The sequence below is a fragment of the Drosophila biarmipes genome, chromosome 3R, assembly GCF_025231255.1.
Source record: "Drosophila biarmipes strain raj3 chromosome 3R, RU_DBia_V1.1, whole genome shotgun sequence".
Taxonomy (NCBI): domain Eukaryota; kingdom Metazoa; phylum Arthropoda; class Insecta; order Diptera; family Drosophilidae; genus Drosophila; species Drosophila biarmipes.
Genome location: NC_066616.1, coordinates 11,853,983 through 11,873,934, shown reverse-complemented (window position 1 = coordinate 11,873,934; position 19,952 = coordinate 11,853,983). Strand labels below are relative to the sequence as shown.

At 42.3% G+C, this 19,952-nt stretch overlaps 2 protein-coding genes across 2 annotated transcripts; both read left to right on the top strand.

The window, feature by feature from the left end:
* Positions 1-322: 322 nt before the first annotated feature.
* LOC108031710 (protein fem-1 homolog CG6966) lies at positions 323-17,745 on the top strand. The gene is made up of 5 exons (XM_017105375.3): positions 323-1,073; positions 13,644-14,004; positions 14,254-14,854; positions 14,913-15,705; positions 15,766-17,745. Exons 1-5 carry the CDS (start codon positions 1,014-1,016, stop codon positions 15,949-15,951), a joined length of 2,001 nt encoding a protein of 666 aa, XP_016960864.1. The 5' UTR covers positions 323-1,013; the 3' UTR covers positions 15,952-17,745.
* Positions 17,746-17,761: 16 nt separating this feature from the next.
* Positions 17,762-18,619, top strand: LOC108031711 (low choriolytic enzyme). Its single transcript, XM_017105376.3, has one exon. It carries the CDS (start codon positions 17,781-17,783, stop codon positions 18,534-18,536), a length of 756 nt encoding a protein of 251 aa, XP_016960865.1. The 5' UTR covers positions 17,762-17,780; the 3' UTR covers positions 18,537-18,619.
* Positions 18,620-19,952: the final 1,333 nt, after the last annotated feature.

Below are 19,952 nucleotides of genomic sequence, written 5' to 3'. Positions count from 1 at the left end.
GCTCTTACGTTTGCTTACGTTGAGGGCACAAAAATGTCGGTACTTTCCAAAAATGCATGTGCGGTCACACTTTCTTTCTTTTCAGCGCTCTCTCCTCTCTCGGGAGAGCGCGAGGAGAATTCTTGCATCTCTTTTTTACTGACACCTATCTCCCTTTTTAAGTCTTACGCCTGCCTACGTTTCCTTACGTTTGCTTACGTTGCGGCACAAAAACAATGTTACCATTCGTTGATTTCGGCGTTTGGCCACCAAAAAGTCACGGTGAAGTATTTAATTTTTAGCTCGTTTTGTGACAGCCACAACCCTAGGCGGAATCACAAACAAATCACTCTATTTTCCAATCGCGAGCGGGACGGTTCAAACAGCGCGCCTCTTCGTGGCGATTTCAAAGAGTTTCCTACCAAGTCGGTCGCTTCCTGGCTGTCGGACGAGTTTTCGAAGAACTCGGGAAGGGATCTGAATTGTGCTGAGCAGTGGAAATCGCAGAAAGTGCCCCGTGTGGCTCTAGTAACCGCCTTAGAGAGCCAGAATCGAGTCGAATCGAAGCGCAAAGAAAAAAGTTTTCGTCTCCCGAGGCCCGAAAACCACACAACGGCGAATGAAAAGTGCGCAAAAAGATATATGTAACACGACGATTGCCAGGAAGACACGGAAGCGAAGGCAATAAAAAGTACGGCGAACGCAATCGTTACATATTACTCATTCGCTCGGTTGGAAAGTTCTTCTTTTGTGCAGAAATCAGAAAATCAGAAAATCGACGACGACCACACATCAAAATAAATTACTAGAAAAAATAACCACAACAACAACAAAGCATCCTCAAGAATCTCGCTCCCCCTCTCTCTCACTCTCTCTCTCTCGCCCACTCTCCTCCCTTTCTCTTGACGAAGGCGGAGAAAGAAGCAAAGCGAGACAACAAAATAATCTCTTTTCGCCGCCAAACAACGAGGAAAAGCATTAGTTTTCAGCGAGCGGGCTTCTGCGGCATTTATGCCAACTGATTGACTCACAAAATGGATTACAAATTCATCGTTTTCAACGCGGCGAGGGACAACAATTTGGCGCAATTGAAGGTGAGTTGGGGGCTTCCAGTTGCGGGGGCTCTGGAACGGCAGTTGGGGTTCACCTGCACTGGCAGTCCAATTGGAAAGTTGCTTTCTTAGGTTCTTATTGCGATTGCCGCTGGAAATCTCTGTCTCAGCTGCTCAACAGACTGGACAGCTTATTTAGCCTTGTGACTAATCAATAAAATTCTCTCGCTCACCTCACACACACGCGCTGCGGCACGCACACACTCGCAGGCAGCTTAGCCGTGCCCGCGCATGTGTTCCAGCGGTGTTGCTAGGCCCCGTGTTCGAATCTGGCCAGAAAAGAGCTAGATTATGGTTAAATTATGTTGCATGAAAAAATCTACCTTTTTTGGTTCAGTAAATCTTATTTGTTAAATTTTCCGACCTTTATAAGTTGATTTTTACCTTGCAAATCTAGTATTGATAAAAATACTCTTAATAGGGTTTTATAGATGAGCCTTTTTCCACGTTAATGATTATTTCATTGAAAAATTATCCATCCGGCCTCTAAAAGTTTATTATTATTTGGAAAAGTTATAATTTTCTTATCAATTCTAATTCCTACATTAATAGTATTTATGGATAGGTCTTTAAATTTCTATGTTTTCTGGGGCTTAAATAAAATTTGGAATGCGGACAAAAACATTTTCTTCAGAAATTGATAACAACATAATTTGATTTGTTTTTAATACATTAATTTTTGAAAATCCATTAAAAACATCTCGTTGCAAAGGTTTATAACCTAGTAAAATAAAAATTGTATTTTTCTAAAAAATATGCGGACAAAAAGTAATATTTTAGTACTTAGAATATTTTCAAAAACTTGGAGCTAATAAAATGGCATTTCGAACTCATTCCTTGATATAAACACATTTAACATATTCCTGATGAAATATTTTTACAATTCACCCACCAAACCCAGTGCTTAGCTTAGTTATTTTCAGTTAGTGGTGCTCATGGCTCGTCCCCCTATAGCTAAACCCTAGCCAAACGCTTAGTCCCCGCGCAAGACAATAACAAATACATATGTTGGCTGGACGCGTTGGTGGGCGTATCGGATCCGAGACTTTTGCTTGCGACTGCAAGAGTCGCGGCACCGGAGCTCTTTGCATAACCAAAGTTCTTGGGCTGGGGCCCGGGCTCCACAGCCATACGTATCCACGTCCATGTGTATCTGACCAAGAGGCAGCTTGACATTGGCACACAGCGCGGAGCGGAGGCAGAAAATTAAGCGAAACACAGCAGCAGCAGCAGCAGCAGCAGCGGCAACTGCAATTGGCGCTGTTGCATTGAGCCCCGCTCGGCATTTGGCCCCCAGTTTCGCATTGTTTCGCACTGCGGCGCGTGGGTGTTTGTTGCTTAGTACGGCTGTGCGGGCCCATTAGTGTGTTTGATTCTAAGTTTAGCACGGCCATGTTTCGCGCGTACTTGGGCCGGGCGCATCGCAGAATTATACACACATGACATGGAAATTGGGGCGGCCGGGGGAAATGCAAATGCGGCCGAGTAATTCTGTTTGCTAAAACCCTCCCTGCCCGAAGCGGTAATTTTATGTCAAAGCAATTAAAAAACTTCTTGTTGACAAGGCAATTGGATTGGTCGAAGGTTGCATAAATTGAAAGGTGATATTATACCATGGGATTTGACCACATTACTTTATTTCAAAATTAAACAAAACTTTAACTTAAATGAAAGTATTACTGTTTTGTTCTTAGTCTACGACCCAAAGACAATGTCTTATCAGAGGATTATTGACAAATTATGGAAAAGCCAAAGGGCAGGTTCCAAAAAATTCGGAGAGCTCTTATCTGCTGTGCTTATAAATAATCTGGGGTACTCTCGCTTTGAAGATCTGTAGAGCAAATGCCGAGTGTGTCTAGAGATAACTATAGAATTAATCTGCAAAGCCTGCGCTTGGGTTTTCTTGGTTTCCCCCCACTCATTTCCCATTTTCCCCACCCGCGACTCACTTCCTTCGGCGGCCTTATCTTATCGGCTCAGACACTCGCTGTTTGTTATTATTTGTGTGTTTTCGTGGCTCTCACCCGATGGCTGCTCCCAACGCGTAGCAGGTATTTTTAACCATTTTGCCCGAGTGTTGTTTTTGCATTTGGGCCACGTTGCTGTTGAACACGTTAATAGCGCCAGCGATTTTAACAGCTGAAATCACGTCGTCAGCGGCGGCTACTTCCGCGATTGTCACTTGCCGGAGCAGCTCCCCCGACACCCCGACACCCCGTCGCCCTCCCCTTCTTTTATAGAGATTCTGCCCCCAGCAACGCCTCCGAACGAACGCACCTCGCTTACTGAAATTATTATTATGCCGAGCGGTGGGAACAAAGAGCCATTCCGCTGGCTTTGTTTCTGCTCCGCGCTTTTCGGCTTCCTCCTGCCACAGCCGCTGCTGTTGACAATCATCCTTGAAAGCGTTCAATCACGCCGACCGGGAAGGCTCGACCCTCTGCACAGGGAGAAACTAACCCCCAGGTCAATGGGAGCACTCGAAACTTAACTGTGACTTAGTTCTTGAATCGTTCGAATGAATAAAATGAGATAAACATATTTACAAAGATATTATATGAACGATTTAGAATTTTGTTTATTCATGAAACCGCAGTAAAAACTACAATTGTAATAAAAGCTAATTATTAATTTTGAGCTTGGATAACGGTATCCCAAAAGTTCCAAGTTCTAGCACTTTTTTTTGTATTTATTAAGCATTCTTTTCGACCTAAGAAAACTGCATCCCAAAAGTTCCAATGATTTATCAACTTTTATGCGTATAAGGTACTTTTCATAGAACTGAAATTTTTTGTTTATCAATCGATAATATGAACTGCAATGAATGCTATGTATTTATTTTAAACTTATATAGCTGCATCCCAAAAGGTCCAATGATTTAGCAACTGAAACTGTAAACAATGTTTATAGCACTCCCTATTCCTTTGTTGGTTAAATGATAACATAAACTACTAACCAAAATAAAGTTATGTATACCATTTGAGCTTAGAAAACTGCATCCCAAAAGTTCCAATGATTTGCCCACTCTTACACCTTAAAGGTACTTTTAAAAGTAATCCCTTACTTTGACCAGTGCATCACGAGCTGGATATTCCTGTTCGTTTTCAGTTATTGTTGGTCTCGTCAAACTTCCTGGCTGCCGGGGCCCGACCCTGGAAATGTGTCATTCGGGGGGTGTGAGTTTTTTTGGGCTGCGGGGCGGAGTGTGTGCTGCCCCTGCAAATGGAATAAATAAATAATATATAGAATACAGAATACACCTATGTACATGTGCGCCCCGAAATAGCTTTCGTGTATGGGCTGCTGCACTCAATGCTCCAAATGCGAATGGGGGAGAGGCTGCGCGGCACAGGCAACCTGCTTGGCGGCACGACGTGCAACATGTTCTAGCCTTCGCCCCACAGAACTGGTTTTTCTTGCTCGCCGTTGTTTATGTTTGTTCCAAAAATAAGAAGCCCCCCAGCCCCAGCGACTCCCCTGCCCATGGCGCAAAAACTGAAAACACCTCGCCGAAGAGCTGGACGCCGTACACGAAGTTGAAGTGCCACTTGAAGTTGAGTACACACAACGAAATACTTCTTGGTTCTCGTCGCCTCTTTTTCATTTTCATCCTCCACTTCGTGCTTCGTCTTCCGAGCTCTACGTGATGTGGGGCCAGATCGGATGATTGATGGGGTTGAGGGTGGATAGGGGAACTAGACCAGCTCAGAAGATCCGTAGATAGCTTTATGAGACTCTTAGAAACTCTTTGGAAACCCGTTAGCAAGCAGGTAGAGAAGTGGGTTAGGAACATAAGCCCGAAGATTGGGACCTAAATAAAAACATATAGTACATATTACAAGGAAAGTATCTTAGTAACTCAAACTAGTAAACCGCACATTTCTGCTATATCTAAACTGTCGTTATGAAATGTTCTTTATCAAATCATAACCCCATTATTTAAGCAACTCGCCAGCCACGTGCCAGTTTGACTTCTCTATAAGTTACATGAACACGTCTAAATGGATTTGAGCCACCAGTCCGGTTTGAGTGCATTCAAATGGCTTGTGTTAATAGCTTTAACAAGCTGGCAAACTCTGACCCTTAAGCCAGCTTTTAATCAAGAACGGATCTAAGGTTCAATGACTAATTCAGACTGAAACGGGTTTCAATTAAGTTAATTGCCGCTCACCTTAGGAGAGCTAGGGCTCAGTGCCCTTGAAGTTCTGGCTTTTGAGGAACACATTTAAGATTTTAACACACCTTACAAAGTAAAAATAAATCAAGCAAATGTTTGATGAATATAAAAGTTAAATGTAAGCAATTACTGAATGCTTTAGCTTATCTTGAGTATATTTATCCATACGTTTTATTAAAATTGGTCATTACTGACTAACCTTGTAACGATAAGCAATTAACGGAAGCTGATTGATTATTCTCACTTGGGCCTCGTTAAATTCGTAGTATGTTGCTCTTAATTACATGCAACTAACAGCCCGAAAAGTCCAATCGAATTCGAGAAAACGTTTCCCAAGGAAACACTCCAATCAGGCAGCGTTTCTCGAGCGTTTTCAAAACATTTGCCAAGGCACAGCATTTGAGACAAGTCGATGTACGCTTTGTTATTGGTTTTCCCAACTCGCTCTTCGGTCGGCTTTTGGCCTTATGCAAAAACCGAAAAAGTGAATTTTTAGTTGGTCAACAGCTGTTTCTCTTCGGTTTTTTTGGGGTTGAGGCTGATTCTTGTGCCTTGCAATTTGCTCGTTTGGGCCAACCTCAAACTGCGAAAATGTTGTCTGCTTTATAAGGTTTTTGCTGTATTTCTTCAATACTGTTTGAGCCGAGTGGAGTTGAGGCTCGGGGCCCAGCTCGGGGACCTGCTTCTTTTATACTTTTATTTTCTACTTGCTTGCCATTTAACTGCTTCTTGATTATTAGCTCTCGGCGGTGTGTGTAAGGTCAGAGCCAATCTGGCTGGTTTGCTTTGACTCCGGTACGCGGTAGATGTGGATGTGGATGTGATGGTGGATGTGGACGTGGATGTGGTCTTTGTCATCCGCTGGCTTTGTGGCCATTGGTCTCTGTAAGTACGAGAATGTTTACCGACATCATCGAGTACATAAACAGGTGCACTCAAAAAAATAGTAACGAGGTTCCAGTTATTTTTTTTAAATAGGTACAAACTTGGAAATATATATCCTTTCTTATTCATATTTTCTGAGTAGTATTTAATTATAATCAATATTACAATCTAAATTCTTTCATACAATATGGACATCATTTTACGCATTTTTATAAATATTATTATTGAGTAATATTACCTAGATTGTAGATACACAATATACAATTCTAATAAAAAAAAAACCAAAAAAGTCTAAAGTTATGAGCAATGTTGGTTTTGAAAATAAGGAAATATTTTGTCGAGTATTACTAACCTTTAAAGATTATTTACTTTGTATTAAAGTATTTAAATATATTTAAAATTTCTATCTTAAGACGTTTTTAATAAATATGTTCTGATGTCGGTACTCACAGATATAATTTAAAAACCTTTATAATTCTTTTTATCATATCTTAAACAAACGTTCCAAATTATTCCACAGCTGCGTATTTTTTGTGTAATACATACTTACCAGCTGAGTAACATCAACTGAACGAGGAAGGGCAATTAACAGCCACAAAGATAACAACACAATTGAAGCCGAGAATCGAGAATGTACGATCATGGATACAAGATACAATTTCGAACGCGTGCGTGTTCTGTTCGTCTGTAAATAATGATGGCGTTCTTTGACTTTTCGTCGTGCGTTTCTTCTCCATCGGAGAAGCCTGAATATATTCCACTCTTTACTCTTGAATTTAATTTAAGTTCTTTGTTTTGGTCTGTGCACTGCAAGAAACCCATTTAGAATTCCTCCGCTGATTGTTTGGCAATCGAGAAACTTCGGTGCGAGCCGTCTTGCCATATTTGAAGCCTAAGAATGGTTTTGCAACTTTTCGGCAAGCTTTTGGCCATTATGCAATCGCTATGTAGAGTGAAACGTGGCATTAGGAAGTGCTAAAACAAGTTGCCAACAGCCGAGTAGAACCTCGTAATTAAGCTAAACATTTGGCCGGCTACGAGCGATTTTTCGTATATTTTAAGTTGGAACAGTTGTTGCATCATAGCGGTTCGCCTTATAAAGCCTTCAATAAGTAAACAATACTTTAGAGCTAATGTATTCATAGCGAAAGCCTAACAATTGATTGGGTAAATAGCCTGGATTGGTAAAACATCATGTAGAACTGGGCCGAACCGATAAAGTCAGTTCGGAAATCAATAATGTGGACTGTCAGGCATTTTCAGTGTCGTTAAATTCTCTGACCTCTTTGGGCCAAACAAAATATTTGCCAGCGTAAAACAACGAAACAGAGAATAAATGCAAATAATCATTCAAAAAGCAATTATATTTCCTTGAAGGTGACATCCGGATTTGAAGTTTAACAACCCGCGTAATTAGCCATGACTGTGAATTGAGTAGCCTAGCAACGCGACCACTTATTATTTCGCTCAGTGCACTTTTATCGCCCATCTTAACTATTTACGATGCCAAATAAACTTCACAAGGAGAACGAAAGACAAAGTGGAAGTGGGCAGAAACATTTATAGATCCGCCAGTTCAATAATTTTTTCAAAAATTATTTAAAAAAATGTTTTTTGTTATTATACTTGACGAATGGGAATCTCTTTTTAATCCACAATAGGAAGACGACTCATTTGTAGAGTCATATTCCAGAAATGTATGAGTTTTTGTTGATTTTTCCTGTTAACGCACTTGCCATCCAGCTTTCATCGTGTTTATATGTTTTATGATGACTATAAAAACCCAACATCCCCGTAAGACTGTGGGGTATCGACTTTTCGACCCCACTAAACCCATTTCCTTTGTATTTGGTTTTTTCATTTGCTACTTTGTTTTGTTCTACGATCCAAGCAGTCAAGTTCATCGCACGATTAACTAAAGCAACAAACTGGAGGATAGAGTGCGATTCTCGTGTGGGCTTCTATAAAAAAATTTGTGAAGTATAATCAGAAAGAGCAACCGCCGCGCACAAAGAGCCGTACGTATCTCTCGAATTCAATCCCATCTGCTATCTGTGTTTATGTTTGCCAAGCGAAATAGGAGCTCCCTTAAAAGTACTATCTCTAAAAAACCAAATACAAATATTGCCATCCATATGCGAGCGTGTGTCTACTGATAAAGACCAATTTTTATCGCAGCACGAGGGAGCCCTTTTCAACTTTTCCACGCTTCATTTAATGGATTAGTATTTTTCCATTTATCCAAACACCCTGAGACACCCGAACAGCCTTGACCCTGACACTGCCGGCAGTGCTCTAGTGTGAACCCTTCCATTGAACCAGTTTTGTGTGCCTCGCCTCAGAGATGCTCCGTTAAAATCACCGTTGACCTCAAAATCCCATGCTGATGCTGCGGCTGCGCAGTCTGATGCTGACATTTCCAGCTGGCTGCACTCGAAAAAATCTGCTACTAAAAGTAATTATAGTTGAAAATAACTGTTGGCAGTGTATTTTAAAGTTATTTAGTAACTGTTTGGTAGGTAATGGTTTGATACCATTCACTATTTTAATAGTCAAAAGTTATAATTTTTTTTTTGTGTAGGACTCATAAATATTGAAAAGAAAATAAAATTTAAGTACAATAAGTAACTGTTTCGTAGGTAAAACTGGCAATTCGATGGGTTGGTACTATTAACTATTTTGTTGGCTAAAGGTTAGTTAATCTAAAGTTTTTTTATGTGAAAAGAAATTTTAAAAAAGTATAAAAAAATTTTTATATTGAAAAGATAATAAAATATAAGTACAATAAGTAACTGTTTCGTAGGTAAAACTGGCAATTCGATGGTTTGTTACTATTAACTATTTTGTTGCTTGTTATTAGCTAAACTAAAGTTTGGCTTTGTGTATAACTCATAAATATTGAAAAGAAAGAAAACTTAAAAAAGATAGTATATTTTCTTTTAAAAGGCATTCCTGCAGTGTCTTTGCTCTTCCTGCTTTGTTTCAATGCCTTTCTCGGGGCTTCTGTTTGTGCAGCGCTGGCGGCTACTGGTCACTTGGGCCCGTTTTGGATTTATGGCCCAAAAGTCTGGCTTTTGTCACCCTTGAGCCGGTCGCGCAGTCGCGGCTGAGCTAACAAATAAACCAAATACTTGGGGTCTGACGCTGGCCGAGTGATTTGAATGCCGGCCAGCGAGACCCCCAAACCGATCGACTGCTGATTCTCGAGGCAGGGCCCAGTTGAACGGTCGATCGGCATCCCAAATTGAATTATATTGGAGTGTGATGACCAAGTCTGAAGTCGGCTGAACTTGAGGCTCGAGTTGTCTACTTGCATATCATCGACATTGAACTCGTTCAATGTCAAAATTATAATAAATTATGCGTGTGCGGTGCGAAGGGGGTTTATGGTGCTGCAGGTGGAGGGGGATATGGAAATATGGCGAACGGTCAAAGCAGAAAACTGATCGCCAAGCGAAACGACCGGCCAACAATTCACACAGGCCAACACAAATGGGCAACAGATAAACACAGTGGCTTGGCAACAACAATGGAAAGTGGTTTATTGTTTATTACACGGAAACGGACAATTTTTGTTTGTTCGTGCTGTTGCCTTAATTTAATAGCAGTGTTTAGGCCGTTTTCGCCTGACATTTGTGCCTAGCGGTAAACGGGCCCCAAGGTGCTTCCACTCACTCTCCTCCTGAAAAGCGAGAACAAATATGCGAATCGCTCAGAAGCAACAGATTACCTTGGGAAAGCGTTGTTTTACATTTCCCCAATTTGCGAAACCAGCCAGGAACAACAGACAACGAATTAAAATGAAATTTATTTCCACCTTTTGTGGAAGTGAAATTTTCACATTTCTTTTTTCCGGCGCAAGGTAAATTATAGGAATCCAAAATACATAAATTAACTTGGCCCGCTGCATTCGGACTTTGGGTGTATTTCTTGTTCGCTCTTCACTCATCTTCTCTGCGGGGGAACCTCACGGTTTTTGGGGATTTTCTCTGAGTCCCGAAATTAATTGGAAAAACAAACAAGAATTTGTGGGGAGAATGCGTTTTGTGGCACACTTGTTTAACTAGAATGGCAAATGCAAATTTTGTAATGCCAAACCATTGCAGGCAAACAGTATACAATCTTGTTAAGATATGAATTACTTGCATGTGTCAAAATCCACGAGTTACTTCTGGGCTAGGGCCAGAATAAATATTGGGTTAGTGCTTGAGTGCGCATTGGTTACTGTCGGATTAAATCTTCGGTAAATAAAGGCCGAGGACTTAATGGTTTTTTATTGCTTAGCAAATTGAGTTAGCCAATAAATATTCACGAGCAGGGCCTTTTGATTCTTGCAAATTCTGAACCCACAAGTGCTGTACTCAATTTAAAGTGTTTACATGCTTAATTTTGTATTCGAAAGCCGAGTGTTGCTTCCCACTATCGCTGGACATTCTATCGTTTCGACCTCTGCCCACTTAGCATAATTAGCTGAGCTAAAGCATTTAGCAAGTGAAGAGTTTCCCAGGATCGATTTCCTGATTGAATTTCCGCTTTTTCGAGGCAATGCGGACGGGGTCACAAGTTTATAAGCATAATGTGGAGCGACCCGAGCACAATTGATTGATTTTCCCTACTGCTGCTACCGCCCAATCCACCTACCGAGACACTGGCACGCCCCCAGAACGCCGGCCCGCCCTGAATTCACGTGCCGCTGGCTTTTGGGGCCCCACGGACTGCCCTCTCCACCGCTGCCAGACTGACTTTTCATTTCATTTGAAGCTTTTTCGGCTTCGGACCCGGGTAACAAGGTTAAGTAGTGGCTAAAAGGAAGATATATAGAGGCTAAGAGGGAAGCAGGCAAAGAAAAATCAGTGATACAACAGAATGAGTAATTTGTACGGCACTCGGCTAAAACAAAGTCACTTTCAAGGTGCCTTTCTGAGTGAATTACAGAATTAATATCAATAATTACAGCTTTTAAAGTGTTACAAGATCAGTAATGGAGTTATAAAACAGATATTTAATGATGCAATAGTAGCCCCAACTAGTTATAGTTTAGACATTAGCGAGCTTTAGTTCTGACAAGCTCTCACTTATATTTCAAGATATAGGTTTAAGTCTTTAATAGGTAAATAAATACTATAAATAAGACGTGTAGTATTTAATGACGATCTTAAAAATCCTATGCAGAGTGAGCTCAGAGAATATACTTCCTATAGACCGTATTTTTATTTCAAATAAAATCTTGAGGGGAGTGTGTCGAGTCAAGTGTGTGGATCTTTCTCGAGATTATGGTTCCGTGTTCCCTCGATATTAGCTCACTCTGAGTTCTCGTATCACTCAAACGTTAAGCTGATTCACGGCTGTCACAGTCGCAATCATAATTGATCAGAAGGCGGAAAAGAACAGACCAGCTGGCGATGATGATCAATTTCCCCCCGGGTGCGAAAGCGAAAAGTTCAGTAGCCAATAAAATGGAATCGACGATGACGCGACACTGTAACATAAATATAAATATACGAGTATTTCAGCTTTTGCTTTCGCAGCGCATGAAATGCAAAATTAATGCGTAATTCTCATTGTTCGATTTGTTTGTGCGCCTGCACTTGTTGTGCCGAAAAGACTTCCCAATAATCAGAATTTTCAAAATACGTTTTCCGCTTAATAGTCTTGCCAAAAATGTTTCTTATTTTGCATTTCCCCTGCTTTCTCTCGGTTTCGTTTTAATGTTATTTTTTCCTTGTCACGCGCACGAGGCGTTGATTGTCGTGCAGGGGCGGGGTTCTGAAGGGGTCAAAACAAAGAATTCGGCTGTCTGGTGACGATGGCCATAATATCGGGAGAAGGCAAGTTGGCCAAGAGGGGATTCTCTTCGCAGAAAGTAGGAAGCTATTTCATGTGGCTAGAACTTTTGGGTCAAAAGAGAGAGAAATAAAAGTGAGTGGGGGGTATTTAGATGCCCTGGATATAGCTAATATGGATTCAAATTTTGATAGAAATAATTCTTACATAAAACAAAACAAATAAATTAAAAAACAAAATATTACATAAATAAATTTAAATTTAAATAAGAACAGGTTGTTTTCTTTCTATTTTAATGATTTTGGTATAATAAGATATAATAAAAAGAATTATGATATTTTATTTTTTAATGATATTTATTTATTTATTATCAGCTTGGTTGGGTTACTTATTTGGCAGGTTGGACTGTATCGAAAAAGCCGTGCGGCGTTCACAAGGTCTTTTCAGCCCCATTCCCCTCTTTTTTGGCTGGCATCTTTTATCTTGGCTCTCCTCTTTGTTCTTATCTCGTTTCTGGTTCTAAAAAGACAGGGTCGGAAGTTGGGGGGTGCCAAGGGGGTGATTTTTGGGTGACACAGACATACGGACGAATGCTCATATTGAGTTTGAAAGGTGGAAAATGCTATTGTCTCCTCGAATAGATATGGTATAGTCAGGGTTTTCTTTTAACGCAATTTATTTCCTTGATATTCACTTGTGTTTAGAATTAGGATACCTGGAGGTATTGCTTTAAGGTGATAATACAAAATTAAAAAAAACGGCTGTCCAGTGTAGAAATATGCAAATGATTTGAATATGCTTAGGTGAATTAAGTGGAAATGCGTTGTTGATTCCCTTGTAGCCTGATTCTACTCGCAGTAGCCAATGTGGCGACCTGCCCCACCCCATCGCCTCCCACCGGCCCCTCTTCGCCCCACCGCCACCCCTGCACGCGCTGGCAAACAACATAATTAGCATACTATAAAGCGAAAATGAAACACGCTTGACATAAATGAATTTCAATTTCGATTCGGCAGGGGAGGCAGGCGGCTGGCGCACAATAAAAATCATCGGCGTGTGCTGGGCGACTGAGAGGAGAGACATGATACGTATTTATTCCCCAGCTGATTTCTGCCCATGTGTATCTCTCAGATTCCCCTATCGCTCGTAACCTCCGCACCCACCCAGTTGCTATCCCCCGAGCTCAGGCCACCTGAGCTTATTTTCACGCTCGGCCAGCAATTCGCTTTGTTCGTCATCATTTTGTTTGAAGGCAGCTATAAATTGTTATCGTATTTATTTAATGATTAAATGAAAATGTTTTCTAATTGGAATTTCTGTGTGATTTCGATCGGTATCAGGAAAAACAATGTATTTAAAACACGAGTCAGGCACTGATATGGGGGGATTTGATAAGGTCTACATGGTTTTTCTTTGGCTCGTTATAAACATTTTTTGCATTGCATAAAAACCCATTAATAAAATTAATTTCGACAGTGAAGAACGGAAATTCTGAATCGATTATAAATTGGGACTCATTTTACTCTCGAAAATGAATCACATCGGTCAAAGGTTTAAATCATTTCCAATGCATGTACTTTAGACTGTGTGTTCCCCCCTGCGCAAATGAATGGATTTTCTGATAGCGCACTCGTCATAAATTTCATTATTCAATTTACGCCCCAGTTGAACGCCAAACTAACCCAGATACTGTCCCGTTTTTTCAGGCCACGCTATACAACAAAAGCTCCGGCGAAGTGGGCAGCCTGATCTCGGCGAAAGTGAACGGGGCCACCCCGCTGGTCATCTCCTGCCGCAACGGACACTACGACATTGTAGAATACCTATTGACAAAGTGCCGGGCGAACGTGGAGCAAGTGGGGTCGGTCAGCTTCGACGGGGAGCCCATCGAGGATGCCCCACCGCTGTGGTGCGCAGCGGCCGCCGGCCACCTCGGCATCGTCAAGATGCTCGTCCGCCGGGGGGCGAATGTCAACAGCACCACCAGGACGAACTCGACCCCGCTGAGAGCCGCCTGCTTCGACGGACACTACGAGATCGTCAAGTATCTCGTGCACCACGGAGCGGGTGAGTGATGGGATGTTATGGTAAATGGGAGTGAATGATCCTTGGGTTCCAAAACTCTTATTTACAAAGAAAATAAAATTAAATAAAAATTAATTATAGTTTAAAATATTTGTTGTAAAACCTGTATTTGGATCAGCGTACTTTGTAAAGCCTGATCTATAAAAATAATAACTGGAACTGGTTTGAAACTTGCCCTATTTATAGTTTCTCTTTAGAGACAAGTGCTAATCACTTCATCTTGATCCACAGACTTTGAGGTGGCGAACCGACACGGGCACACCTGCCTGATGATCGCCTGCTACAAGGGCCACTTCCGCATCGCCCAGTATCTGCTCTCTCTGAACGCGGACGTGAACCGCTGCAGCGTGAAGGGCAACACGGCGCTACACGACTGCGCCGAGTCGGGATCCCTGCAGATCCTCCAGCTGCTGCTCAAACACGGCGCCACCATGGACGTGGACTTCTACGGAATGACTCCGCTGCTGGCGGCCAGTGTCACCGGTCACATGCCAATCGTGGAGCACCTCATCACATTGCCCTGCGTGAGCAGGGAGTCGAGGATTCACGCTCTGGAACTGCTGGGAGCCACGTATGTGGACCGCAAGAGGGACATGGCAGCGGCACTCACTCTGTGGCGTCGAGCGCTGGAGGAGCGTGCACTGGAGCCACCGCTGGAGAAGAAGGTTCAGGAACCAGTGCCGGCCTACGAGATGGTTCGTGAGGTGACCAGCGTGGAGGAGCTGGAGGAGATGGTGTTGGATCCCGATGAAATGCGAATGCAGGCTCTGGTCATTAGGCAGCGCATTCTAGGACCTACGCATCCGGACACCAGCTACTACATCCGATTTAGGTTGGTTTTCAGTTCTTAATTCGAACTTCTAATTAACCAATCTTAACTGTGTTTCCAGGGGTGCCCACTATGCGGACGCAGGTCGCTTTGACCGCTGCATCGAACTCTGGTCCTACGCGCTGACCATGCAGCAGAAGATTCTGCAGCCTCTCAGCCCGATGACGCAATCCTCGTTGCTGTCCTTCGCCGAGCTCTTCAGCTTCATGCTGGTGGAGGCGGGTCGCTTGCTGCCGAGAGGTCGAGTGGTTCCTCCAATCGAGGCGGACGGCATGCTGACCATCTTCTACAAGGCTGTCAAGGAGGTGGAGCGAGGTCAGGCCTTCACGCTGGAGCAGCAGAAGGACCAGCAGCAACCGCAGAAGCAGCTGCCGGCAGCTGACAAGTCGCCATCTTGCTCGGCTTCCTCATCCTCATCCGCATCTTCCTCCTCCTCAACGACGCTGATTTCGGCGCATCAGCACGATTGTAACCACGATCCGAATGCCCTGAGTCGCACCATGATAAGTGCCATTCACATAGGCTGTCTGCTGAGCTCCCTGCTGGACACGGACGCCCTTACTCCGGAGATGCGTCGCCAGGTGATGGGCGCCCTGTACCGCCTGAATCGCTTGAAGGTGCGCGTTCGGTTCGACCGGACCGCTCTGCACTACGCCTGCTATCGGGAGGGCACGCTGGCCGGTCGCTATCCCTCCTGCCAGTTCCCCTCGGTGACGCTGGCGAAGGCCCTGCTGGAGGTGGGAGCGGATCCGAATGCCATCGACGAGGCGGGCAACACGCCTCTCCACCTGGCCACCATGCAGCCCTATGTGGAGCCACTGTCGCACATCCTGCTGGAGGGCGGAGCGCATTTGGTGAGTATGGTATCGAAGGCTGTGCTGTAAACTTTACTAACTTTGTGGCTCTTCCCTTAGGACACCAAAAACTATGCTGGCGAGACGTTTGAGAGCCTGCTGGCCCCCACGCCCATGCATAAGATCATCGACCCGATGAAGTACACAACGCTGGCGTGCCTGGCTGCAAGGACGATCAAGAAGCATGACATCCGCTACGAAGGAACCGTGCCAGCCACTCTGTACGAGTTCATCGAGCTGCACTAGAGACGAGGATCGGGACGAGGACTGGACGAGAGTCAAGCACTCAATTCACTCAATCACTCACTCGAGCAACCGATCAGCCGATCAACCGCCTGCCCGCCCGCCATCCACACAAGCATCCATTAAATACTACTACTATGACTACCGTCTATTTACTGTATATTTAGAGATGGAGAGAGAGTTCGAAACTATGCTGAATGAAGGAGAAGTGAAAGTGAAACTGAAACTGAAACTGAAACTGGACGAGATCGTTACTAACGACTGGAAATGGAAACTGATTTGTGATGTTAGCAAGCGAAGTGCCTGAATCGACGGATCAGGACGATAACTACAACTGACAACGATAACAAAACAGAAGCCAACAGAAAGGAAAATCAGGCAGACAACCGAAGCAACGCAATGAAAAGTTCTAGAAGAGATGATTTGCTGTCTTTGAATTTTGCTTGCGAAATGTGTTGAAAGTTTCTTTTTAATTATGTGTTCTTGCTACTCTATTTTGTATGACTTATGATTAAAATAATATTGTATGTACTTGTACTATAAATATGACCAAAAGCCTGGGCGTGATTGAGCAGTTTAATTTTAATTATCTGGCCCACAGCCGGTGACTCCTCAACGCTGCTTCAATCAGGCCCAAGCCACGGAAAATCCAAAAACCACAATACCTATAAAAAAATCACAAAAAAACACCGGCCACCACCACAACTCACGTCTTAGTGATGCGTTTGTTTATAAACGAGAAAACGAAGTTTTGGAAATATACACACTGTAATTAACAACAATAATCAACCACTGGTTTATACCTGGAACTAAACGTACTAAACCCAAAGCAACATAGCACTTACCTAAAGAACCCAAATGCAAAACCATAATATACGATATCTATATGTGTATATATTAGCGTGTTCCAATCCCAGGCATGGGGCTTTGGAATATGTGCTTAGTTTGCTTATCGGAGGATTTTAAACGCAGAAGCAGCATTGAAGTGCATGGTAAAATACACTGGTGGCTAGAAAAATATGTTGTTAAAATTGGTTGAATTTTTTATTTTACTTCATTTTAAAGAAAATTGAGATCGACATATTTAGCAAATTAACTATGTTTGTTATACAAATATTATAGAAATCTAGTTTATAATGTAATTAGAACCCGCCTGCTTTAGCTCTAGAACAGCTAAATATTCATATTTCAACGGGTATATAAATAATTGTGAGATGGCTATTAACTTAAGTCGGAAAATCAAGGCCGTTTCCACTTTTCTAGCCACCAGTGTGTAGTGACATGCAGTTCAATGTCCATACATAGGGCAAATGCAAACGTATAATTATTGTATCTATGCTAAGCCATGCAAATGCGAAATCGCAACCCTAGCCATGTAAGTCTTTCCAGCGGATAAAGTCGAACTTGGCTCCATGAAAACCACGATTGTTAATGGAGAGCAGGCTTTACTCTGGGAATGTATTTGGTTAATAAGACTGTGCAACAAAACGCTGATCATTTTGTTAACAAAATATGTTAAAGTTCAGTTTGTTTCAAAAAAATTGGTTGACTTAAAATTTGAAATGGAAAAAAATAATTGCTTACTTTAAAAACAAGTAACTTTCCTTCTTATTTTGAAAACTGGTGAGCAATTCGAAAAATCTTTTGTTGCACAGTGTTTAAAGCTTTCGCTGAAGAATGTGTTTGATTGCCTGTCTTTGAATTGTCTGTATGTATGTATGTAAAACCTTAATCTAAAGAATATTTTCGAGACAGAAATAAAACTGATAACTATTTTAAATAAAGAGTATAAAAGCAGCTTTACTTCTAAAGTTTAATTATATGGTGAAGAAATGTTCCCTCAAACGGTTCTGTATCTGCTTTTGGCAGTGTACTTCGGGCCCATCCTGGTGGCTTCCGAAGGGATCGAGTCCTACGAGAACTACTACAATGAGATCCATGTGGATGACGAGCAGGCGGAGGCCAAGACCCGAAATGCCTTGACATCACCGCTGACCCGTTGGCCTGGCAACAGGATATACTACCGAATAGCTGGAGACTATAGTGAGCAGGAGGTGGCCAATGTCCGGACAGCAATGACCAGTTTTGGAGAACAGACCTGCGTGCAGTTCGAGGAGATCGAAGGATCCCCGCCCTCGGGCAAGCGTTACGTGTCCTTCAAGAAATCGCCCAATATGTGCGGGACCCGAGTGGGCTATCAACCCCTGTCCTTTGGACCCCACGAAGTGGTCCTGAATGAGAAGTGCCTCACCATGCCGGCTGTCATCCAACACGAAACTCTCCACTTGCTGGGCCTTTTCCACGAGCAGAGTCGCCCCGACCGCGATCAGTACGTGCAAATCGACTACGACAACATCCCGAGGAAGTACTGGTCGCAGTTCATGGCCATGGACCAGACGACCACCTTCGACGTCCCATATGACTACGAGAGCGTTATGCACTATTCGAAAAACGCCTTCGCCAAGGATCCCTCGAAGCCCACAATCCGTGCTTTGATAGAGGGAAAAGCTGTGGAACGGGAAATGGGTCAGGTGCGAGGTCCCTCCGAGGGCGATTGGACCAAAATTCGGCTTATGTACAAGTGTTAGAGTTGGCAAAAGTAACTGGGCGAGCAAGGATTGGTAAATAGACATATGGCTTACTAAAAATGCTTTATTTAAATTGGTGGAAATTTTACACTTTACAGGATTTTTCTTGGAGTTTTCTTTATAATAATCAGGCGAGATCCGGGTTTCATATCACTTTTGCATTTTCCGAAAAAACTCTTCTTTACTTTTCTATGTGGTTTCGTTTTCGGAAAGTAATGTTTTATAGGAATAATTTAACGAATAAAAAATTTAAAGTGAAAATAAGAGCTTGGCTGACTATCTTATTTATGAGAGAATTGTTTTTATAAATACTAAAGTTTACCGGGCAACCAACTGTGTTGTTTTTTTTTAAGTTTCTGTTATTTTTTACCAAATTTATTTCATGGTCTCCCCTCCAATTGCCAATCTTTCTGTGCCCGTTAACTGGAAAAGCGTTCCCAGCCTCTTGAAAAGGGTAGTCATTCGAACAGAAAAGGAAACCCAAGCCCAAAGCCAAGGCGAATGCATTTGATTTCGCAGAAGTGCAAGTGTAAGTGTCAGTTAACTTGAAGCAGACTAAGGAGCAGTTGAAGAAGAAAAAGGGGCTTTCGGATGTTGAAAAGGAACTGCAGCGGATTGGGCATGGGGCCAAGCGGCTGGGCAGCAAACAATCCAAATCCCTGGCACTTAATGTGCACTAAGTGCTTAAGAAGGCCGAGTGTCTGGAGCTGACTATTTGATCTGCTCACCGCCCTGGCCAGTGTCCACCATCCTCTGAACTCTTTTCAGAACGGTGATGCCTGGCTTGGGAATTAAAACAAAGGTTTTCATAGCTGATAGAGCTCTTAAATATGTCATCATAATAACGACGAAATACACTCAAAAGTTGAAGCGCACTCAGAATTTCTAAGGCATTTTTTTGACCCTTAAAGTGGCTTTTCATCTGTGAATAGAAATCTAATCCATCGTTACAACAAAATAACATAAAATCTCTAGGAACTACAGATTTTTTAAGGCTTATTTTTAAGTTGGAAGACATTAAATCTTTGCAAATGTATTTATATTATAGGGGGACAGCAGTTGGTATTTGAAAATATTTTTCGATGTTAGTCTATTATAATAATTATTACAAGTACACCCCTTTCCTAAAAATATATGCCTTAATCTAAAAGCCATGTCGCAAAGTAATGAGATTATTTAATATATATTTTAAAGAGGCAACTTGTAAATTTCTCCCAATAAGTTTTACATTTACCAACATTAATTTCATTTACATAGCTGAGAAAGGCTAGAACTAGGGCAAACTAAATTTTTTCGGTGAAGTAAAGTGCTTTTTCGTTTAAAAAAACCCTTTTTAAACGCTGAAAATAGCCCGAATTCTTTAAAGCAGGCCGAAGAGCTGTGGCATTGTAAGGATGTCAACAAATGGCCAAAAAG